Here is a 17895-nt window from a genome sequence, read left to right as displayed (position 1 = left end):
TGCGTTAAAGCACTTATATTCATTCGTTGATAATACCATTCCCGGCATATCCATCTCGATACGGAAACCCTCTTTGTGACAGCATAGTCTGCCCTGAACAGCATGAAGAAAGTCTCTGGGACCAGATATACGCATGATTGGATCGGTGCGCAGGAACGATGGGCAGAGGCGATAGATAAAGCCAACATCTGTGAGTGGTAGTCGCAACTGCTGATCGAGATAACGATAAGGCCTCTGCAAGATTCCGTTCCATCACTGGCTCCCTAATTCCCGCCAAGATCTGGGGTATCCCACGCTCTTCACGCAGTCCGCCTGAATGATTCTAGACCCAGTACGCCAAGACCCATGAACGCCAGCAATGCACGCGAACTACGATCGACAACAAACTCGAAAAGCGCAATGACCTCATCGCACGTATTTGGACTGTCGCATTCTGTCAGCAGTGTTGGGTATATCGTGAGCTACAGTTGCTTACCATGAACTTCTTGTGAAAGTCGGACCGCAGCATGTCGTTGATGAATTCCTTCTTTTTGTTCCTGTCCTCTGTACCACGTGCTTGGTTCTTGAATACGACATCGTCGTCCCATCGGCGCTTCATGGTAAAGTCTTTGGCGTTGAGCAGCGGGTTGCCCCGAGCAACATCGATTTCACGTTGTTGTTCCTCTTCGGCAGCTCGTTCGGCCTCCTCCTTGGCTTTAGCTGCAGCACGCTCCTTTCTGATCTTCTCGAGCTCCCTCTGAAGGGCTCCTTCGCCGTCTTCATCGCTGTCATAGTGTTAGTTGAGCACTAAGTATTTAGGTGCAATATGAACCTACTCATCGTCGCTACTCTCTTCCTCACTACTGCTATCGTCCGCATCCACATCCCTGAACTTTTCAAGTAATTCTATTCGCCGCCGTTTCTGTGCTGCTTCGTCTTCTTCGCCGTCTTTGTCAACTGACACGTTGTCAATCTGGCGCTTAGGCGCACTTCCAGGCTCGGCCGCGGCGTCCGGCTCTACGTATGTGCCGTTCCTCTTCGCCGCATAGCGTGCCTCTGCCTCCAAGAGTTCGGCGCGCAGGTCGCGCTTTTGTTTATCGACATCTCCGCCCTGGCCTGGTTGTCTATGCTTGAGTGTTGTATGCGCAGGGAGGAGTCGCTGATGATAGGCAGGTCCACGCTGGGCCTCTTTACCGCGTGCGGGATCGAAGGTGGGCCTATGGGCGGTCGTCATTGTAGAATCGTGTGATTTGACGGCGTTTGTTTAGTAGTGTGTAGGTTTCGGAAGTCTTGCGAATGGTGGTCAGTGATTGTAGTTGATGTACAAAAGATGGCGCATACAGACTCGCGATGATCAAGTCGCGCTAAGAAGCATCGGCGTTCACTTTTCCCCGCGCCGTATTTTCTATGGTTGTCCAACAACCACTTCAACTCCAATCAACGCCTTATACATTAAAGAGAGGCAGTATGCCTCGAGAAGCTGAGATATCGCTCAATGAGCGCGAATTTATCAAACAAGCGCTGCAAGAGCAGATTCGCATCGACCGGCGCGCTTTTGACGCCTTTCGCCCGCTTGAGCTCACTTTTGGCGATGAATATGGCGTCGCGGATGTGCAACTGGGCAAGACCAGGTACATGAGTACAATCTAATTTTGTATGCGCAAGCTAATAAAGCTCAGGGTCATTGCTCGCATATCAGTAGACGTAACAACACCACCCCCAGAGCGCAAGTTCGACGGCATCTTCCAAATAGTCACAGAGTTCTCTCCAATGGCGTCACCGGCATTCGAAGTTGGCCGGTATGTCTCATTTCACAACGGCCTGTTCTGCGGCGATTCTAACCTTGTCCTAGACCCACAGATGCTGAAGTCATCCTCTCGCGCATACTCGAAAAAGCCATTCGTCGCTCCAACGCTCTCGATACCGAATCCCTTTGCATCATTGCCGGCTTGAAATGCTTTGCTCTCCGCGCAGACGTACACATAGTTGATCATGACGGTGGCCTCATCGATGCGTCTTGTATTGCCGTCATGGCAGCACTACAGCACTTTAGGAGACCCGATGTTGTAGTCGAAGGCGAGAAAGCAACCATTCTCAGCGTACGCGAACGCGAACCGATACCTCTGTCTATTCTTCACCAGCCACTCTGTGTAACATTCTCGTGTTTCGAAGGGGAGATATTTCTGGTGGATGCAAACCTGGCTGAAGAGCAAGTTCGACAAGGGGAAGTGATTATTACCATGAACAAGCACGGAGAGGTTTGTCAGATCGCCAAATATGGAGGGGCCACTATTCACCCTCTGGCCCTACTCAATTGCACAAACATCGCGCAACAAAAGGTCAAGGACATAGGCGCGTTCATCCAGAAAAGGCTTGAAGAAGATGCGAAGGAAAGGGACGCAGGAGGGCTGATGGCTGAGCTGAGCGCTGAAAACGCCAGGTGAAGATCTACAAAACAGTTGCATGATACAACAACCTGAGAGTCTGGCCCAATCGTTTAGCCTGCGATGCTTTCCAATACTGAGGTCGCGCGACCGCGAAACTTCGTCCGCCGAGCCATGTGCTCGATCAGGAACATTCCCACGAGAAGACGGGTTGTGGGTCCATCGATGTTGTGGATCGACGGTCCGCCGTATCCCTACACAAAACTACGGGATAACCGAAACCCAGATGGCGAATCGCAAACGTTGGTCATAGGGTTAAGGTGCATGGAGCAACTCGGAGCTCCGAAGAGAGGAATAGTTAATAAATAAGCACAGACATGTGAAAAGAAAAATAGATGTCATCCTCGGCACACAACTGATGTGAACGCGACTTCTAGAACTTGTGGTTTGGTGATGGCGCTGACAAAGCCCGTCGCTTTGGAATCGGACGAGTCACGACACCTCGGTCCATGCGAGAAACAAGTACTCGCATGTTATCTCCCCACAATGAATTCCAAATCAATGTTAGATGTGACAGGCTTCACAATGCATCGGCCGAGGTGTCACTTGAATATGCATATAATTCTCAACCTGGCTCTTGACAGTTCGTGTTCCGCAAGTTCTCGAATTATAATCTTGAGTATTACGTCATAGCGCAGGATCCCTGCATTACGTCTCCCCAAACATCCTGCGCCTCTTACTTTAACAGACCTTTCGACTGTCTTCTAAACTCATTTTCTTTCATTTACACATTCACAAGTTCTCTCGACCCAGCATGACTTCAAAACTAGTACCTTCCGATCCCGCCAGTGTTATGGTGATTCGAGATGTGGTCCCGCACATAGTGACTACGCTCTCTGTACCGTTTTGGAGATTCGGTCGCGTCAAGATCGGCGGAAGAGGAACCATCGGTATATTTTGTTTTTCCGAGGTATCATGAGCCAATAACTAACAATAGTAACAGTGCGCCTTGAATCCGGTGCTCTTGCCGTCTTCTCACCCGTCGCGTTGACCGAAGATGTCAAGCGCAAAGTGTCTGAGATGGGCGAAGTCAAATACATCGCAGCCCTAGACAACGAGGTACGTCTCTTCTCCATTGTCGTAAGAATTTTGCTTTAAAAATACCTTACTAAACATCCACAGCACCACATTTTCCTCGGTCCCTGGCACACGGAATACCCCAATGCGCAAGTCATGGGTCCAGAGATGCTGCCAGAAAAGCGCGCAAAGCAAAACAACGAGAACGTCCCTTTCAGTGTCCTCTTCAGTGCCTCGAAGCCCGTGACTTCTATCTCACCCGAATTCGACGCAGAGTTCGACTGGGAGTATGTCCCCTCGCACGTCAACAAAGAACTAGTCTTCCACCACCGCCCCACGCGCAGTCTCATCCTCGCAGACCTCATGTTCAATCTGCCAGCGACGGAGCAATTCAGCAAGTCTGGTGTCGACCCAAACACAGGAATTCTAAGCAAGATCTTCAATACCCTGCAGAGCACAAAAGGTGATGCGAAGTGGCAGCAGCGCACCATCTGGTATGGAACTAGTGCAAAGGATCGAAGCGGTTTCTCGAAGAGCATGGAGAAGATTGACAAGTGGGGGTTCGAAAGGATCATTCCGTGCCATGGAGATGTGATTGAGGGCGAGGGCAAAGGTATCTTTGAGAAGGTTATGAGGTGGCATTTGGATGCTGCGAAGGGGCAGGCCAAGACTTCTTGAGCTATATGGCGCTGAAGGGAGAAAAAGGCGTTTAAAGATATGGAGGCGAAGCCTGAGGGAGGCAGTAGGTGGAAGGGTTTAGGTGATACCCCAGTTGTTTGGAGACGGCAGTGTTTTTCTTCTGTTTCTCAATTCTAATCATCCCTGTCTCGTTCATGAGTAATTGACAGCAAAGGATAATGTAAACTGTATTATTATTATTATTATTCTCTTCATAGCCTCTTCGACCCTCCACCCATCTCAATATCCTCTTCAAAATTCTTTTTCCGCATATCTCGCCCATCATACCCCCTAGTTACCCTATCGCTCCCCCAATCCCAAATAGCCATCACACCAGCCAGCGTGTAGGGATTACTCTTGAATCTTTCTCGTGATGCCGGAACCACGACTGGCGAAGGAACCGAAATATCCACATCCTCCCAATCCTGCATATCCCCTAGGTCCTTCGATGCAACAAGTCCGCTACATCTCGAGACTTCAAACGGTAAAACTGGACCCTCCATGACACCAAACTCATCTCCCTCCCCCTTCCCCTCAAACTGCCTATCAATCTCCTCCCCATCAAAACTCCTACACATCCATATCTCCCTTACGTACCACAGCACCCCCGCCCCCACCCCCAGCGTACCGCAGAGCGGTGCACAAACAAGCAAAAAGCCCGATACATACAGTAAAAGCTCACTCCGCCACTCTCTTTCATGCTCGATCTTGTATTCCGTTCTCTGAGCATGCGCAGTGAACCAAGAAGAGAAATGCATGAGAGACTTCTCAACTAGTGCTACGGTAAGAGTGGCTTGGGTGAGGAGGAGGGTGGTGCATGTGATGCCCAAGCGGTATTTTATGGTCGGTTGCAGGATGGAGAGGGTGTGTAGAGTGCTACGGTGGGTTTGGTAGTGGGAGAGTGCGCGAGTGTAGAGGAGGAAGGGGTAGAGGAGGGCGAGGGATAGACGCCATACTAGAAGGACGGGCAGGGTGGAGATGTAGAGGAAGAGGCCGGTAAATAGGTAGAGGAGTTTCAGGAGGATGGTGATGAGTGCATGATGAGTCATAGTAGAAACAACTTGGAGAGTTGAAGGCTTCGACATATGACGCTGGAGTAATACTTGAACGATTATCTTTTAATTCTGGAGTGGTGATGCGACGTACTGCTTGTGAAGAGGCGTTAAAAGTGAGCAGAGTGACAAATTGATTATCACATCAACGAGTCTTGTTACCAATTCTTTCAATATGTGACTCTATACTCGGGCGGTATATATTCTAGACCCAACCCTTTGAACACTGCCTTTTCTGCATCTTCGGGCGTCCCTTCAACACCGTCTGGCCCTTCAATCATGATAGCTTCACCATTAGCTCGACTGCGAATGCCGCTGCTGTCGAATTTCCAACCCTTCACATGTTTTGCATACCGTCGCAAATCCCGCTGAAATGTCGTGCCACCGCTCCAGCCCATGACCGCACAGCCTACAGTCCGCCAAGGTGCAACAATGATGTCGACTCGACGATGGATGGCTGGATTCTTCGCTCGTGGATTTCGCTCGAGGTCCCCTTCACGAGTTGGCCAAGCAGGATTCTGCCATACTACGAGTGCCTTATCAAGAGTGTCAAACCCTACTCCAGCTCCTTTTGCAGAACGAAAAGGTAAAGTGTGTTGTCCGCGCTTCGTATTTGCCAAGCTCATCGTCAAGGTGTGCGTGATCCACTGAGCATCTTCCAGTGACTCGACAATCTCCTGCACCAATCCCGCTGTACTTTCCAATTCAGGGTGCGATACGATTATATCCACATCTCCAGAGACTGATTTGCCACGTCTATAGCCACCGACTATGGTCACACTGATGCGTTCGTCCCGGAGTTTTGCTGCATGGTCTCGAACAACAGCGACTATGTGTTCGACTTCAGCACGTTGAATCGGTTCTTGAAACTCTTCGTAGTACTTGGCGCCAATCTGCTGCACTCGGTCAAGGTCATTCCAGCCATGTTCAATGATATCGTCCAATTCCGTCCAGTGGTTGTCGTAGTAAAAATGTCGCGCCGTCTTTGCTCCAACACCCCATATATCATAGAATGTACGCAGGACCTTCATTGCCTCATCGTTCTCGTAGTCCTCAACTTCCTTGATTTTACCAGTATTCTTCCATTCAACGAAAAGAACCGCAGTCTTTTCGTCGCATCCTGGTAATTGCGCAATCTCACGTGGGTGACTGAGCTTGTACGGATAGGCTGCAATGGCAGCAATAATGGTCGAGTACGCACGTACACCTATCTCATCTTCGATAAGGACCCGATTAGTCCTAATCTTCTTGAGTTGGTCTAGGAAATCCTCATTCGGCCCGTTAGCGGGTGTAAAGCGCTGGCATGCATACTTGACGCCCTGCTTCACCCACTCGGGCGGTGGCGGTATATCACTATCTTCGCCTTCATACTCGCTCGTCGTTTGCTGAAGCAGAAGCGCCGTCTGTGATGCATAAGAGTGGGACGAAGGCTGCGAAGGCGCTAAATCCTTGTTACCGAAGCGCCGAGACACTTGATTACCAGATTGGGAAGACTTGTATGTAGTCTTGCTTGTCACTGTTTGTGCATCCAACTTTGCTCGATCCAGGACGTTTTGTGACAGATTTGGCCCCGTGGGTTTGAGTGTCTGAGATGCAGGTGGCTCTTTTGGCATTACTGAAAAGACATCCTTGATGGATTTGGTGCTGCTTGGTTTTGGTCGTTGCTGCACTTTTCCTTGATACATCAAGTTGTCGCCTAGAGGAACGAGGTGCCCTGCGGTTCTACAAGACTCTATCCAGTTCAAGTTGACAACCCAAACAATGTCAATGCTTGAACCGTTGTCGAAGATCGTTGGAAAGGGCACTTCATCCTCAGCATGCAATGGCGGAGACTGTGAAAAACTCGAATTCTGGATCGGCACTTCGTCTTCAGTGTCGGACGTCTCTTCGGCTCCTTTCTTCGCAGCATAATCCTCTTGACTAGCCCAGATAGGTCTATACGACGACTCGAAGACTCTTTGTTTCTTGTTAGGTGTCCCTATTTTTGCAGGACTAGCACGGCGTTTCGGCGTTACAAATTCTTCAGCGATTAGGTTCCTCGAACGCAACTCAAACGCAGCTCTTCCCTTAGTGCCCACCTTACCTAGGAGTATTTTTGCCCTCGACATGTCGGTAGTAAGCGACGCATTGTATAAGTGCAGAGTTTCTCTGAGCGAATTTTCTTCATCCTGGTTCAAGCGTGTTTTCAGTATAGCTATCGGCGGAAGTTTACTAAAGTCAAGGCCTGCTATAGGTGTTCCTGATGTCTGAGATAACGACTCTGCGCACGCAGTCTGAGCCTGGCGGTCCATACCGGAAAATATTGCGTCGGTGAGAAAGGTTCCAATCAGGGTAGTCAAGATGTATCTAGAAAGCGCATCCTGTATCTTCTCCAAGTAGAATGCCTGAATGCCCGAGTAGTCATTGCTCTAAGGCGCCAGTCTCCATACGACGAAATCAGAAGCTCAACTGTATCGATCACGAAAACTCTAGTGAATGGCGTTTCCAACGTCACACGGGCCTGGATGACGTTGGTGTGAGGTAGGGAGGTTTGGGGCTGACAGGAGGCCCTTGGCGGGTTTGCATTGTTTCGACATACGATGCTGGGCACTGCGGGCACTGGTGTCTGTGCGCCCCAAATCTGTTTGCCGCTAGTCTTCCCGCGTTGACGCGCAATCAGCTACGACGTCTTGTTTCACCCCTGCGTCTTTCGAGACTGAATCCACAATCCTCCAAGCCTATCCCTCGGTCTAATACGTATACATCAACCTCATTGTCCGCAGATAGCTAAGCTGCTGTGACGATGTTTGTTCAATTCTTCCAGTCCATATATTGCTGAAGTTGTCAGCATCGTCATGAGTATGGTACCGTGTAGATGCCTGCAATCTATCAGTTCGAGCCGTCTCAACTTCAGCCATTAGGGTTCTTGCTGCTAAATGAGAGAAGGCATCTTCGCATGATGACGGCGGCGGTTAGCATCATGCCACGGCTCGACCGGTTGAATCGCGCCACCTCCAGTGGAGGGCCCCAGGGCAAACACTGCAAGGGCACCGAACGCGGGCGCGAATCGCCTCGTTTGTTTCTTCCACGCCACCGATCTTTGCCGTCTAGTGCGCGGACCTCTGTTTCGGAATAATAACGGCACCACGTCAATTCCGGAAGGCCTTATAGCTGCGCCCTTTGGTGCGTATATAGTATGTAAGCCCGTAGGATTAAGGTTTGGGCATTCTGATACACCCTAAGTGTACCGCTCTTCACTAGCTACCCCGGCCTGTCCGTGGATCCATATATACAGGTGGGTATCTCCTCAGGCTCCATCTGTTCATTCTTCAACCCTTGCCTTTCTTTTTGTGGTTGGACTACATATTTGTTCTATCCTTCTTCTACATTCTTTTCGCTACTTTCGATAAGAGCGCTGGTATCTTTGTGTGTATTCATACTACACCCACTTCGCTTTGACAGCCACCAAAAGTCGATTGAATTCGTACCATCAACGCCAGCACACCCTTCCCTCCTTCAACATGCGCTCTTACATCTTCATGGTCCTCGCGGCCCTCTTCGCACTTGCTTGTGCAGTACCAATCACACCATCAGCACCTCGACTTCAAAAACGGGCTGAGCAATACCGACTACAGGGGTTGGCAGAGGTATGTCTTCGTGCTTATCCAATCTGAACAGGCCTGTGGACTAACTTGAATAGTTCCAAATTGCTGAACGCCTTTCATCTTCGGCGTCGTCATTTGGCGTTGACCCTTGGCGGGCCCGCCTCAACAAGAAGTTGCACGCACTTCTAGACTCTCCATCAACAGATGAAGAGGAAAAGATCACAATCGAGGAGGACGCGGAAGATTTCTCTGGCGATATTGCACCTGGTACTCTGGAAGCGCCCTCAGCTCTTCCCAAGGCTTTGAAGGAAGCCAGTATGTATGACAGGCTATGTGCGATGTTCCACCGCGCAGAAAGCAGTTTTGGGTATGAGGGCAAGGAGTTGGAGCTGCGCCGACCTGAAGGAGTCCAAAACTGGAAGCAGTCTTTTGGAAGTTTCCGCCGTCGTCATTAGAATCAATTACTTGGTCATTTCTTCTCTATCATTTGATCCGACTTGCAGTGATGACAATACTTGAAATACTTATTTTTTTCAAAAGAGAAAAGTAAATGGCGATTGATACTCTGATATGCCGATCAGATCCGTGTCTATTGCTACGCCCGCTCATCAGTTTACCCACCCTATAACTATCAAGATGATGCCGTTTAACGCCAAGTCATGTCCCAAAGAAAGATGGTCAACAATCAAACACCCATAGTAAAGTCATGCTCTATGCCTGGTGTGACACTGTTGTATGTTAGCATGGCCCTTTTTTCATGGGATAGATCAACTTACCTAGCCATGAACTTGAGGAAGACAACCAGATACTGATCCACGCGGATAGCCACCTCTTCGTCGTCGCCCTCGCTCAGCACCTCCCAGTCGTCCTTGGCTTCCTCGCCATCCTTGCCCTTGGCTTGCTCGGTTAGCTTCAGTAACCGCGTGTCATCAACCAAGGCTTCCATGCCGCTATCGAGCTTGCTAACGTCTTTGCCAGCCTTGAGCTTGGCGAGTCGCAGCTTCAAGGCAGCATCGGCGCGGTCGAGAAGCACCTTCATGACGGATGCGTGTTTGCAGGGATGTACTGAGGCCGTCTTGAGAGGGTTCTCAAAGAAAGGAAAGTCCTCGATTGTGACAGTCTTGTCCTTGTAGTCTCCGACAATATCCTCCATCATCTCTTGGGGTTTTAGTGGAACAGAGGTGGAGCCATAGCCGGAGAGATATAACCGCGGTGTCCGGTAGTGTGCCGAGTATGTGATGTAGAGCGTGTATGTGCGCAGAGGACTGTAAAGAGTGTCAGTATGTCTCGATATCTTCAAGCATAGGGCATGTAAGCTTACGCTTGCGTGTTTGACTCGGCTTGTGAGTCCCTTATGATGGCCTCGTCATCGTCCTCAATGTCCTCCATGTCGGGGATCTCGTCGTCGTCCTCTGCCGCGCCCAGGTTGCCGCTCTCGTCGACTGTCCGCACATCGCGGACCTTGGCCTCCTGGCTAGCTGCCATACCGCCAGTGCGCAGCCAGCCGTCGTCATCGGTTGCGCCTTCCCCGGCGGTAAAGCCGTCTCTGACTATGGTTTCATCTTGGCCGGCTTCTCCAGCAAAGTTGTCGTCGAGACGGCGGTGGCAGGGTACGCCGCGCGTTACCAAGAACTGCTTGCCCTCAGGCAGGTATGAGACGCGTTTCGAGGGCGACGACGCATCCGCCCACTGCCACGAAGGGAACTTGAAGACGAGAAAGTCACCAGCAAGCACGAACTCCTCGGGCGTGATCTGGCCTGTCTCACGGAACGTCGAGGTGTGGCTGATGGCGGCGGTGCGCTCGCGGAAAGTGTCGATGTACGACCTGACAAAGTTGTAGGCCATGGCGATGTCGAGGCGAGGCGAGGCGAGGCGATGCGGGTGGTACAAGGCTCTGGTATTTGAGGTGCAGTTGTCTGACGCAGTGTGTGTGTGTAGTAGGGTTGTCTGTAGTACCCCCAGCGTGCCTTGGAGGGGTGGCGGGGTTAATGGTCGATGGTGCCTGTTGTGGGCCCTGACACCAGCCCGTCACCCCTCCCACTCACCTGCTTCCCTTCCTCCACCCCCACTCGTCACAAGACAAGATCCAGCCCCGTCACGTACCATCCCCAGTCACGCTTTTCTTTTGCATGATGGTGACGCAACTCTGCTTCGGCCCTGCCAAGCGTCCATGTCCGCTTTCTTATCTCACTGCAAGCTTTCTTGACTAAACATTCCGTCCGGTTACACCTCCAGCAACGCTCGCATGAGCAGGCACATTTACCCTGTTTGTGACTGCAGACATTCATGCAACCTCGCTTGAGTCGGAGTGGCATGCGTCGCACAGCGAGCCCTATCGTCGCACCCGGTTTGTGGTTGCGCACTTATACACCGTTTGGAAATAGCCGCGTCCCTATCAAAGTCACGCCTAATCTGGACCTAGTGGCCATTTTGTAGTCTTTCATATCCTTCGGCTTCACTTTCAGAACGTCAGTGGCACCGCATGTTTCAGTTTTGACAAGCTTCACGTTCAGCCCGTCTCCAATTTACTAAACAACGCTTTTACTTGGCTGTCCTAAAGCAGCTGACTTGGATAAACGTGTTGGCTTTACAGAGTACATGTAAACTCTTTCCATGAAATAACTTCATTTGGAAAAGGATCGCCTTGCAAAGATTCACAAAGCAAATACATCATTACCAGCAGGCTACTCATCTTCTGCGAAATCATTTCCTATTTCAGTACTATTTGCATCTGTCGCACAGAGGATCTTCGCTTGTATCATTGGTGTTCAAGATATTCCAGAGGCGGCACGACTTCGCGACAAGTCTTGACAGTCACCTATTGTCGTCATGTCGTTTTCCAACTAGGTATATGCAGTGACCTGAGCACGAAGACGAGGGAGTAGAATGACAACATTTTGTACAGATATTAACAAATACAGTTTTAACGGCGTTATTTACCAAAGGTTTATTGAACGGAAACCTACAGGAAATCGGTCGTGACACGAACAGCTCATCGAGGATCTGTTCTTCTAGCAATGCTCCTCATTACCAGAAAAGTGGCATGGCCTCTTTGGGGACCTGTATGGCCATAAACGTATGGAATACATGCAAACTGTCAACATTCCGAGCCTCAAATATTCGTCTTTTTGCGCATCATATGCACTGTTGGAAGCCTCACAGTCGCTAGCCTCATAACGTGTATGTTCTGCTGGCGTGTCCTGCGACTCAAAACTGGGTTCGACTGCCGGAACATCTGAGAAAGGCATGGTAATACGGTACAGAATGTCAACGATGCACCTCATCTCGTTTCGGGGTATATCGCCGGGGGAGATATGGCTTATTCGCAGCTTTCGTCGAGATATCTAAGGGGATATGGTCTCGGTTTACATACGCCTATTCGGGAATGTACTCTGAGATGTTGACAAGTCCAAGCTAGATGCAGCCTAATAACCTTCTCCTGAATCACTGCGATTCTTGCACAGACGATACCCCATGTGACTAACTGACTACTTTACAGTATACTCAGGGGTTAAAGTACACAGCGTCATGTCAAAGACTTGACAGCAGTCACAATCTCACTAGCCCAGCACTTGTAACCAGAACAACCAATGCCGGACTAATACAATACGAATGCGAAGTCATGACAATCCGCCAACCTCCTATCATGTCAGCTCATCATTCTAACACCAGCTGTGCCTATAAAATCTTGTGTGGAATAGCTTGCGCGCACATGAAACCTAGTAGGTCGAGCATACCTAATCAACTGCACGACTATATACAAATAGCCACTTTACAGAAATAACTTATCTTAACTGCTATCCTCTGCATACTTCCAAACTACTACCACATACCTAGCCATCCACTACCCACCCCTCATGGCAGATGATCCAAACGCGATAGCCAACGGGGCTCAACCACGATGTGGAGGATAAAAAAGTTCACAGAACTTAACACCTCTACTCCTCGCGTACGTGCATTCATCTACTCTAGCTTTGGAATAATACCCACTAAACACGAGTCTCGACCGATTTAGCCCCTGCCATGGCACCATAACCTAAATTAAGCATCTTTGTCCCCCGCTCCGCCCGCATCACCAATGATCCAATGGACTTTGCAAACATGGCTAGTCGGTTGGATGTCTGAGGAGGATGAAGACTGTGTGCCACTCCTTGCTTAAGAGATATGCGTATGTTGTAACATTTTCTCTCTCTTTGCCTCTCGTCTCTGTGTTCAGCGGATGGAGGTATAGTGTTTGTATCGTGCTTGGAAGTGATAAAGAAACTCGTTCAATTTGCTTGCTGTTGATATGTCTAACTTGTTTGAATCTGTCTCTTTATACATACATATACATATCAAATGTTATTTTTTTGAAGTGATTATACATACCTCCACCTACTATCCTCGTATATGCCATAGCTCGACATCACTGCACACATGTCGCGCGAACGATGAACACGAAGAGAAGGAAACTGGTTAAGACAGATGGACCAACGATATATCAGTATGGAATGTCACAATCACGTAAAGAAGCTGGACAATTTTGAACATAGATAGTGGACATATAAAAGAATTCGTTGCACAATACAGAAAAAAGAGACCCTTCTCCAACCAACACCAAGCAAAAGCCATGTGACCAAAGTAGACATAAAGGGAGAGTTGATACCAGGAAACGTGAACAAGTATCGTGTTATGTCGGTCGCGTCGTCTGTTTTTTCTTTCAATATGCTCGCCAGCAGATACATAAGTGCACAGATCCGAATCATATACAGGAAGATGGTACTGCTTTCCCCCAATTTGCAACACCACAAAATCTAAAGAAAAGAAATAGGGCACAGGGGCTTTGGCGTCCTACACCACACCCCCCAAATCCCCTTTCCAAAAACCAAGACATTTCATTTCTTCAACAAGATTTTAACGGCGGATGCTCGTCGCAGGGGATGCATTTCTGCTTACTCTCCCACGTCGCTGGTTACCACCAGGAGCCTGCTGGTGCTGAGGTGGCGCGTACATGCCGTATGGCGGATACATGCCCGGCATACCTTGGCCGGCGAGGTTAGCCGGTTGCATCATCGGTGATCCGTTGAAGCTGCCCGGGCCTGCAACAGGTGAGGCGTTGCGGTAAGCATCCATACCAGGAGCTGGCGGTTGGAAGCCGTTCATCTGAGGATAGAACTGGCCCTGTCGGGCCAAGAGCTGCTGGTATTGCATCTGCTGTTGGTTGTTCATGCCCGGCATGTTTGGCATGTACCCGCCCATTGGGAACTGCTCAAAGCCGTTTGAATCCATACTTGTTGTGCGTTGGAGCGCGACGGGATCGTAGCCGGGGGGAGGAGCCTGGTAGAAGTTGCCGGCATTGGGTGCTCCAGACGCGACGCTGTCCTTGGACGCTGGTCGAGTTGCGGAATGGTCACGTGGGCCAGGTCCGCCGCGGGTAGAAAGGCCGACCTCGTCCATGAGGCGCTTGTAGCCTTGTTGTGGCTGTGCCTTGATACGCAGGAGCACATTGCGTACGTTCTGCACAACATCGGTGCGGATTTGCTCATCAAAGAAGGGCGTGGTAAGTACCTTGAAGATCAAGGTAGCGCCGCAGTTCTGATCAGCCAAGATGCTCTCCAGGACCTGATCATTTGGCGAGAAGAAAAGGGCTTGCAGAATAGTATCGCGAGCCTCTGGCTCATTGCGCTGGTTGATAATCTTCAAAACAGTGAGGTATGCGACTTTGTGGGTGCAGAGGTGGACAATGTGTGGCACCAGTCGAGGAGCCAAAACTGTACGTCTCCTTGGGAAAGTGCAAGTGTCGAGGAACCAGGTCAAGAGGAGAGCTCCGTTGGCGTTGGTTGCCAATTGGACACTGTGGAGAGCAATTGCAGCAGCCACCATTCGCTGTTGGTCCTTTGTAGCGTAATGGCTCTCCAAGCAAGCCCTCATAGCGCGAGCACCGAATCGGCCCTGCGCGAGATTCCAAAGTCTACCGAGCATGACCTCAAAGATGAAGTCATTGAATTGCTGGTACTTAAGGCATCCCTGCATGACGTAGTTGCCAAACTGATCAAGGAAGAGTGCCATGGCGTAGGGTCGAACAGCATCGACAACCATCTTCTGCATCGTCTCAGACTTGGAGACATCGATGATCTTCTGTGCAGCCCAAGTTCCGTTCTTGTGCACACCAATCTTGGCTAGGTGAGGAGCAATCTCACGAAGCATGGCCTCCTTGGTGGGCTCTTCGCAGAACTCAAACAGCTTTTGCACAACAGTGTTTCCAAGGTAGTCAGAAGACAACTCAGCAATCTCAGGAAGCATTGCTATGGCAATGTTCTCAATATCTTCCTTTGAGCAAGAACCATTGTCAATGCGCTTGCGAATCTCGCGCAATCTGGGGGCATCATGGATGCGGGTGTGGCTTGGCTCCTCAACCGATGGGATCTCGTCCACATAGTTGTTGAACTGAACAGCCTTCTCAACCTTGGCAGAGATACTCGTTTGCTCGTCGTCGGTAGCACCCAAATCTTTCACAATTTGAATAATGTCGTTACGAATATCGCTGAGCTCCGGAGTAGTCAATGGCACATTTGCGGGAACGGTACTCAACTTGGCTGCAGATGCAGAACCAGCCGCACCCTCAGCCTGGGCCTTGGAAAGGGGATCTGGGCTTGGTGAGGGGAAGAGGCCGTTGTGACCGGGGGTTGCTGCCGCACTTGGAATCTTAGCGTAGCCAATGCGCACGGGACCAGCACCAGGGAAGATTTCCTTTCCGTTCAAAGTGGACTTGGCCTGGACGGCACTCTCGAGGTTTTCGTAATTGACGAAACCGCAGTTCTTGTGGGTAAGAACGCGTGTAGATTCGATGTTACCATACTGAGCAAAGATGACCTGTAGCGATGAGACGGTGGTTGAAGAAGGAATATTGCCAAGCCACAGCGATCGAGTGGGTCCTTCCAAAGTTCCGTCGTCTCCCAAGTTGGAGCCTGGCAAATGAAGCTTCTTGACAGCCTCTGTGAGGTTGTACTCAGCATCCTCTGTCATGTCACCAGAGCCCATACCGTTGTCAAAACGTCCCATGGCAGGCAAGTAAGAACGCATTGCGCCTCGCGAGGGGGCGTCAAGCACACCGGCGGTGCGAGCTCTGGGGCGTGCATTGGAAGCAATGTTGGCAAATGCCTGGACCTCGAGGTTGTGCTGGCGGACAGCTTCATGGATGAGTAGTGCGTTTGCTTCAGCAGGAGTCATGGCGCCACTGTAGCCGCCATACTGATCCTCCTCGTCCTCGGCGTACTTTTCCTTTGCATTGACAGAGTAAGAGCGGAAGCGGTTTGCGCTGTTGGTACTGTGGCTGTTTGCATTCCGCTGGCTTTCCAGCAGAAGCTCAATGTCTGAGGGAGCCAAAGTAGCTCGTGCAGGCTGAGGAGTGTCAACCAAACCAAGGTAGTCTAGAGTCTTGACATCCGTGTCCGCAAGTGAGTCACGAGAGAAGGAGGACCTCGGAGAGCCTGGTCCATTGGAGGGGACCGAAGCAATGCTTTGGAGCGTGCTGCTGCGGTCGCGGCTGTTTGACCATCCATTGGAAAAGATGGGGTTACCGAAAGGAGACACAGAGGGCTGGAGGTAGCCCGGTCGTTGAGGCATTGAGCCCGCACGAAGGCGCGAGAGCAATGCGGACTTGGCTGCAGCATTTGTAGATCCAAGAGCGTTGAAGCTCGAAGTATCGGTGGGTGTACCCGGGCCAGGCTTAAAGGGGCTGGTAGAGGGAGTCGGTCGCGAGCTCTTTGGGAGGAGTGACGAGGCGGACATGAGGCCCGGCGGCGCAGCAGAAGGCGAGAAGCGTGAAGGAAGCGTCCCAGCACGGGCACGGCGACCCGTGGGCGCAGCTGAAACTGTCTCTGGCGCAGAGTTGTTGAAGTCGGGGAAACTCAAGTTCTCGCTGTTAGGAGACTCTGGGATGGTCTCGCGCAATGGAGTCGAATTACCACTGGTAGGAGGGCCCCACATCTGCGGATTCAAGCCTTCTTGCGCTTGGATCTCACGTGCACTGTGATTGCGTTAGCTCGAGTCGTGCCTTGTTTCAAGATGCGACAAACCGTTTGGAAAATAGTCTACCGCCATATTCGTGCGATGGGGAGCCTGCGCCCAGCCTGGTGCCGGCGGCTGCAGCGCCCAATGGGTTCGAGGGGTTCCCAGAGAAGCGGAGGGAGCCGCTGTTGGGAGGCTCTACGGGGGACGTGTTACCGGTCGAGGAAGAGCCCGAGAGCGGGGGCTGGGGCAACTGGGGGATGTAGTTGAGGTTGATGTGGTGGTCGGGGCGGTTGGAGGGAGGAGCCATTATGGATTACAGACCCTGTTGTAACGGCAATAATCTAATGCGGGAAAAGGCAGTCGTGATGACTCGGTTACCAAAAGCCAGGGTAATTGTTTTCAAAAGAAAAACGCAGGTTGGTGCCGGCCAAAGGAATGTGAGGCAGAGGGATTAGTTCCAGCAGAGGCTCGGCTCAGGGCAAGCGTGTGCAATGTTGGTAGGGCGGTGCCGAGGGGCTGAGGCAACGACGGCGAATGGATCCAGTCCGGATAGTGCGCGATTGCCGGCAATGGCTAGAGTAAACTCGCGATGCTTCAATTCGGCGCCGAGTGTAGGCCGGATTCGGGCGACGTTGCAGCGTGGGGCCAACGCTGACAAGACGAGTGCGGAGGAGCGAGCTGAACTAGGCGAGAGCGCAGGGCGTGCCCAAGAGCAGCTGGGGCGTTTATGTACAGAGGCAGTGGAGCCGTCGACTAAAGGGACGGCAGGGCGTCGAGAAGGAGTGACGGGTGAGAGCGGCAGAGCGCAGTCGAGGGACGGTCGCGGGCCTCTGGGGGTGGGGAGAGGGGCGGGATTATGGGGAGTGGAACTGTACAGCAGGCGGGCGGAATAGACAGATCACCGGAGTGCCTGGAGAACAGAAGTAATAGGGATTAAGCAGAAGGCCAACTAAGCATTCGAGCTCATGGAGAACGGCCAATGTAGCTAGAGACCACTAAAGGGCGTCGAGGAGGAGGGGGGAAGGAGAGAGAGGGATGAGCAATGGGATGATGATGCGCGGTGGGAGGGTTTGGGTGAGGTTTCGCTTGATAGAAATGGGGAGCCAGGCTAGGAAGACGAGCGGTCTAACTTGATTGGGCGTGGGCTGC

General features: G+C 51.1%; 9 protein-coding genes across 9 annotated transcripts; 4 read left to right on the top strand and 5 right to left on the bottom strand.

Annotated features, from left to right (window-relative positions):
- Positions 1-405: 405 nt before the first annotated feature.
- COCSADRAFT_171886 (uncharacterized protein) lies at positions 406-1213 on the bottom strand (the record flags this gene model as incomplete). Its single annotated transcript, XM_007702496.1, has 3 exons — positions 406-423; positions 476-764; positions 816-1213. The coding sequence occupies 3 exons, from the start codon at positions 1211-1213 to the stop codon at positions 406-408; spliced, it is 705 nt and encodes a 234-aa protein (XP_007700686.1).
- A 233-nt stretch (positions 1214-1446) lies between these two features.
- COCSADRAFT_26966 (uncharacterized protein) lies at positions 1447-2423 on the top strand (the record flags this gene model as incomplete). Its single annotated transcript, XM_007702148.1, has 3 exons — positions 1447-1610; positions 1659-1778; positions 1832-2423. 3 exons carry the CDS (start codon positions 1447-1449, stop codon positions 2421-2423), a joined length of 876 nt encoding a protein of 291 aa, XP_007700338.1.
- Positions 2424-3026: 603 nt separating this feature from the next.
- Positions 3027-4350, top strand: COCSADRAFT_118715 (uncharacterized protein). The gene is made up of 3 exons (XM_007702495.1): positions 3027-3313; positions 3367-3482; positions 3546-4350. The coding sequence occupies exons 1-3, from the start codon at positions 3178-3180 to the stop codon at positions 4116-4118; spliced, it is 825 nt and encodes a 274-aa protein (XP_007700685.1). The 5' UTR covers positions 3027-3177; the 3' UTR covers positions 4119-4350.
- On the bottom strand, positions 4331-5167 carry COCSADRAFT_26964 (uncharacterized protein; the record flags this gene model as incomplete). Its single annotated transcript, XM_007702147.1, has 1 exon — positions 4331-5167. The coding sequence occupies one exon, from the start codon at positions 5165-5167 to the stop codon at positions 4331-4333; it is 837 nt and encodes a 278-aa protein (XP_007700337.1).
- Positions 5168-5248: 81 nt separating this feature from the next.
- On the bottom strand, positions 5249-7708 carry COCSADRAFT_37397 (uncharacterized protein). The gene has a single exon (XM_007702221.1). The coding sequence runs from the start codon at positions 7459-7461 to the stop codon at positions 5341-5343; it is 2121 nt and encodes a 706-aa protein (XP_007700411.1). The 5' UTR covers positions 7462-7708; the 3' UTR covers positions 5249-5340.
- Positions 7709-8478: 770 nt separating this feature from the next.
- Positions 8479-9482, top strand: COCSADRAFT_329901 (uncharacterized protein). Its single transcript, XM_007702494.1, has 2 exons — positions 8479-8796; positions 8850-9482. Exons 1-2 carry the CDS (start codon positions 8671-8673, stop codon positions 9207-9209), a joined length of 486 nt encoding a protein of 161 aa, XP_007700684.1. The 5' UTR covers positions 8479-8670; the 3' UTR covers positions 9210-9482.
- Positions 9440-10599, bottom strand: COCSADRAFT_92097 (uncharacterized protein; the record flags this gene model as incomplete). The annotated part of the gene is made up of 3 exons (XM_007702493.1): positions 9440-9482; positions 9531-10019; positions 10076-10599. 3 exons carry the CDS (start codon positions 10597-10599, stop codon positions 9440-9442), a joined length of 1056 nt encoding a protein of 351 aa, XP_007700683.1.
- A 2831-nt stretch (positions 10600-13430) lies between these two features.
- On the bottom strand, positions 13431-17145 carry COCSADRAFT_329879 (uncharacterized protein). Its single transcript, XM_007702492.1, has 2 exons — positions 16812-17145; positions 13431-16762 (listed from the first exon to the last, which is right to left on the bottom strand). Exons 1-2 carry the CDS (start codon positions 17051-17053, stop codon positions 13648-13650), a joined length of 3357 nt encoding a protein of 1118 aa, XP_007700682.1. The 5' UTR covers positions 17054-17145; the 3' UTR covers positions 13431-13647.
- COCSADRAFT_329878 (uncharacterized protein) lies at positions 17146-17674 on the top strand. The gene has a single exon (XM_007702491.1). It carries the CDS (start codon positions 17238-17240, stop codon positions 17637-17639), a length of 402 nt encoding a protein of 133 aa, XP_007700681.1. The 5' UTR covers positions 17146-17237; the 3' UTR covers positions 17640-17674.
- Positions 17675-17895: the final 221 nt, after the last annotated feature.

Source organism: Bipolaris sorokiniana, assembly GCF_000338995.1.
Source record: "Bipolaris sorokiniana ND90Pr unplaced genomic scaffold COCSAscaffold_8, whole genome shotgun sequence".
NCBI classification, from domain to species: Eukaryota; Fungi; Ascomycota; class Dothideomycetes; order Pleosporales; family Pleosporaceae; genus Bipolaris; species Bipolaris sorokiniana.
Note: the sequence above shows the minus strand (reverse complement) of the source record. Positions and strands in the feature narration are given on the sequence as shown.

Excerpts from the sequence above, each read along its gene's own strand:
- COCSADRAFT_37397 (XM_007702221.1), bottom strand. The coding sequence starts at position 7,461 with ATGGACCGCCAGGCTCAGACTGCGTGCGCAGAGTCGTTATCTCAGACA.
- COCSADRAFT_329878 (XM_007702491.1), top strand. The coding sequence starts at position 17,238 with ATGTTGGTAGGGCGGTGCCGAGGGGCTGAGGCAACGACGGCGAATGGA.
- COCSADRAFT_329879 (XM_007702492.1), bottom strand. The coding sequence starts at position 17,053 with ATGGCTCCTCCCTCCAACCGCCCCGACCACCACATCAACCTCAACTAC. Across the intron at positions 16,763-16,811 it reads GGTAGACTATTTTCCAAACG|TGCACGTGAGATCCAAGCGC; the intron begins GTTTGTCGCATC and ends ACGCAATCACAG.
- COCSADRAFT_118715 (XM_007702495.1), top strand. The coding sequence starts at position 3,178 with ATGACTTCAAAACTAGTACCTTCCGATCCCGCCAGTGTTATGGTGATT. Across the intron at positions 3,314-3,366 it reads CGGCGGAAGAGGAACCATCG|TGCGCCTTGAATCCGGTGCT; the intron begins GTATATTTTGTT and ends CAATAGTAACAG. Across the intron at positions 3,483-3,545 it reads TCGCAGCCCTAGACAACGAG|CACCACATTTTCCTCGGTCC; the intron begins GTACGTCTCTTC and ends AAACATCCACAG.
- COCSADRAFT_329901 (XM_007702494.1), top strand. The coding sequence starts at position 8,671 with ATGCGCTCTTACATCTTCATGGTCCTCGCGGCCCTCTTCGCACTTGCT. Across the intron at positions 8,797-8,849 it reads GACTACAGGGGTTGGCAGAG|TTCCAAATTGCTGAACGCCT; the intron begins GTATGTCTTCGT and ends TAACTTGAATAG.